At 55.9% G+C, this 1,533-nt stretch overlaps 1 protein-coding gene across 1 annotated transcript; it reads left to right on the top strand.

The window, feature by feature from the left end:
• Positions 1 to 254: 254 nt before the first annotated feature.
• On the top strand, positions 255 to 1,237 carry PTSG_06294 (uncharacterized protein; the record flags this gene model as incomplete). The annotated part of the gene is made up of 3 exons (XM_004993128.1): positions 255 to 294; positions 431 to 607; positions 891 to 1,237. The coding sequence occupies 3 exons, from the start codon at positions 255 to 257 to the stop codon at positions 1,235 to 1,237; spliced, it is 564 nt and encodes a 187-aa protein (XP_004993185.1).
• Between the last annotated feature and the right edge of the window lie 296 nt (positions 1,238 to 1,533).

Below are 1,533 nucleotides of genomic sequence, written 5' to 3'. Positions count from 1 at the left end.
ACGTCCTCCGCTGTGCGGCGACCACCAGCCATGCATGTGCACCATCCATCAGCTCAACGAACAGACAACGTCTGTTCTTCAAAGTTCTCCTTGTCCACCCCGCCAGTCTGTGCACCTCGCCACTCGCTCGCTGCTGACGATGGCTTGGAAGTAGTGCCGTTGCGTGCAGTGTTGGTGCGTGCACGGCTGGTCATTTCCAAGCTGCTGCCCCCCTCCCCTGCAAGCAAGCAACCCGCTGGACTGAGATTGCCAAGATGGACGCACCCAAGACCACCACGAGGAAGCTGAAGCGAGGTTGGTATTCCAGTGGATAACTCCCTTTTGGTCCAACTGCACTGCATCTCCTCCCGGCCCATCCGCTCACTCATCCTCCCTGCATCTTCTCCTCCATCTTCATGCTCTTCTCCTCCATCTTCCCGTTCGTGGACAGAACCTCGCGATGCCAAACGCGTTGGTGACCAGCTGGCAGACGACAAGACAAAGCTGCTGGCAGCCATGACGCACGACAGTGGCGTGGACGTCATCACGCCAACTGTCATCAAGACCAAGCTGCCGGCTGACATTGTCGGCGCTACTTCCAGCCTAGACACTGCACCAGCAACGAGAGGTGAGCCGATTGCATGCTGTATGTGAGTGAGTGAGTGTGTTTGTGTGTGAGAGTGTGTGTGAGTGTGAGTGAGAGAGAGAGAGAGAGTGTGTGTGTGTGTGTGTGAGTGAGTGAGAGTGAGTGAGTGAGTGAGTGTGTGTGTGTGTGTGTGTGTGTGTGAGTGTGTGTGTGTGTATGTGTGTGACTGTTAAGCTGCGCTCCCCACTCCCCCACTCCCCCACTCCCTCCCTCCATTTCGCCCCTCCATCCCAGCACTCACACTTCTGCACCCTGCGCTGTGTAGACGTTGGTGTTGGCACGACATCCGACTTCTTTGACTGCTACTACTCGCCGCTGCTGACCGCAACCCTCGACGACGATGATGAGGAAGCGCAGATGAAGCGGAAGAACAAGGAAGACCCCGAGCCGGAGTGGTACATGCTGCGAGCAACACAGCACCTGACACGCGGGCCCTGGGCGCCCGTGCCGCCGCCACCACTCGTCCAGCTGAAGCCACCGACCAGCGCTTTCAGCTTCAAGAAGGTCTCGCGTTCACGGCCGGATCGCGTGTGCCACACGTGTCTCTTCTCCAAACCGTGCACGCGCCACCCTGAAAAGCTGTTCGACATGACATCATCCTCCACCAAATAGTGGTGCGTGTGTGTGTGTGTGTGTGTTTGTGTGTGTGTGTGTGTGTGTGTGTGTGTGTGTGTGTGTGTGTGTGTGTGTGTGTGGCGTGTTAAATTGGGGAAGTTGTATCGGTGAATCCCAATATCAGTCTTTTGGATTGAATGGACGGAGTTAATAGTATTCGTGGCAATCCCCGAGAATTTCTAAATTCGTAAGGGATTTGGGCGTAATACGTCAGTTGATGTAGCGCGGGAGGTTATCCGAGTATAAGAGGATACGGCATGGAGCAGACACGGGAACCGCAGCCTAGAGACGAA

This window comes from Salpingoeca rosetta (assembly GCF_000188695.1).
Source record: "Salpingoeca rosetta unplaced genomic scaffold supercont1.14, whole genome shotgun sequence".
NCBI classification, from domain to species: domain Eukaryota; class Choanoflagellata; order Craspedida; family Salpingoecidae; genus Salpingoeca; species Salpingoeca rosetta.
This window is presented reverse-complemented; position numbering and strand designations above follow the sequence as displayed.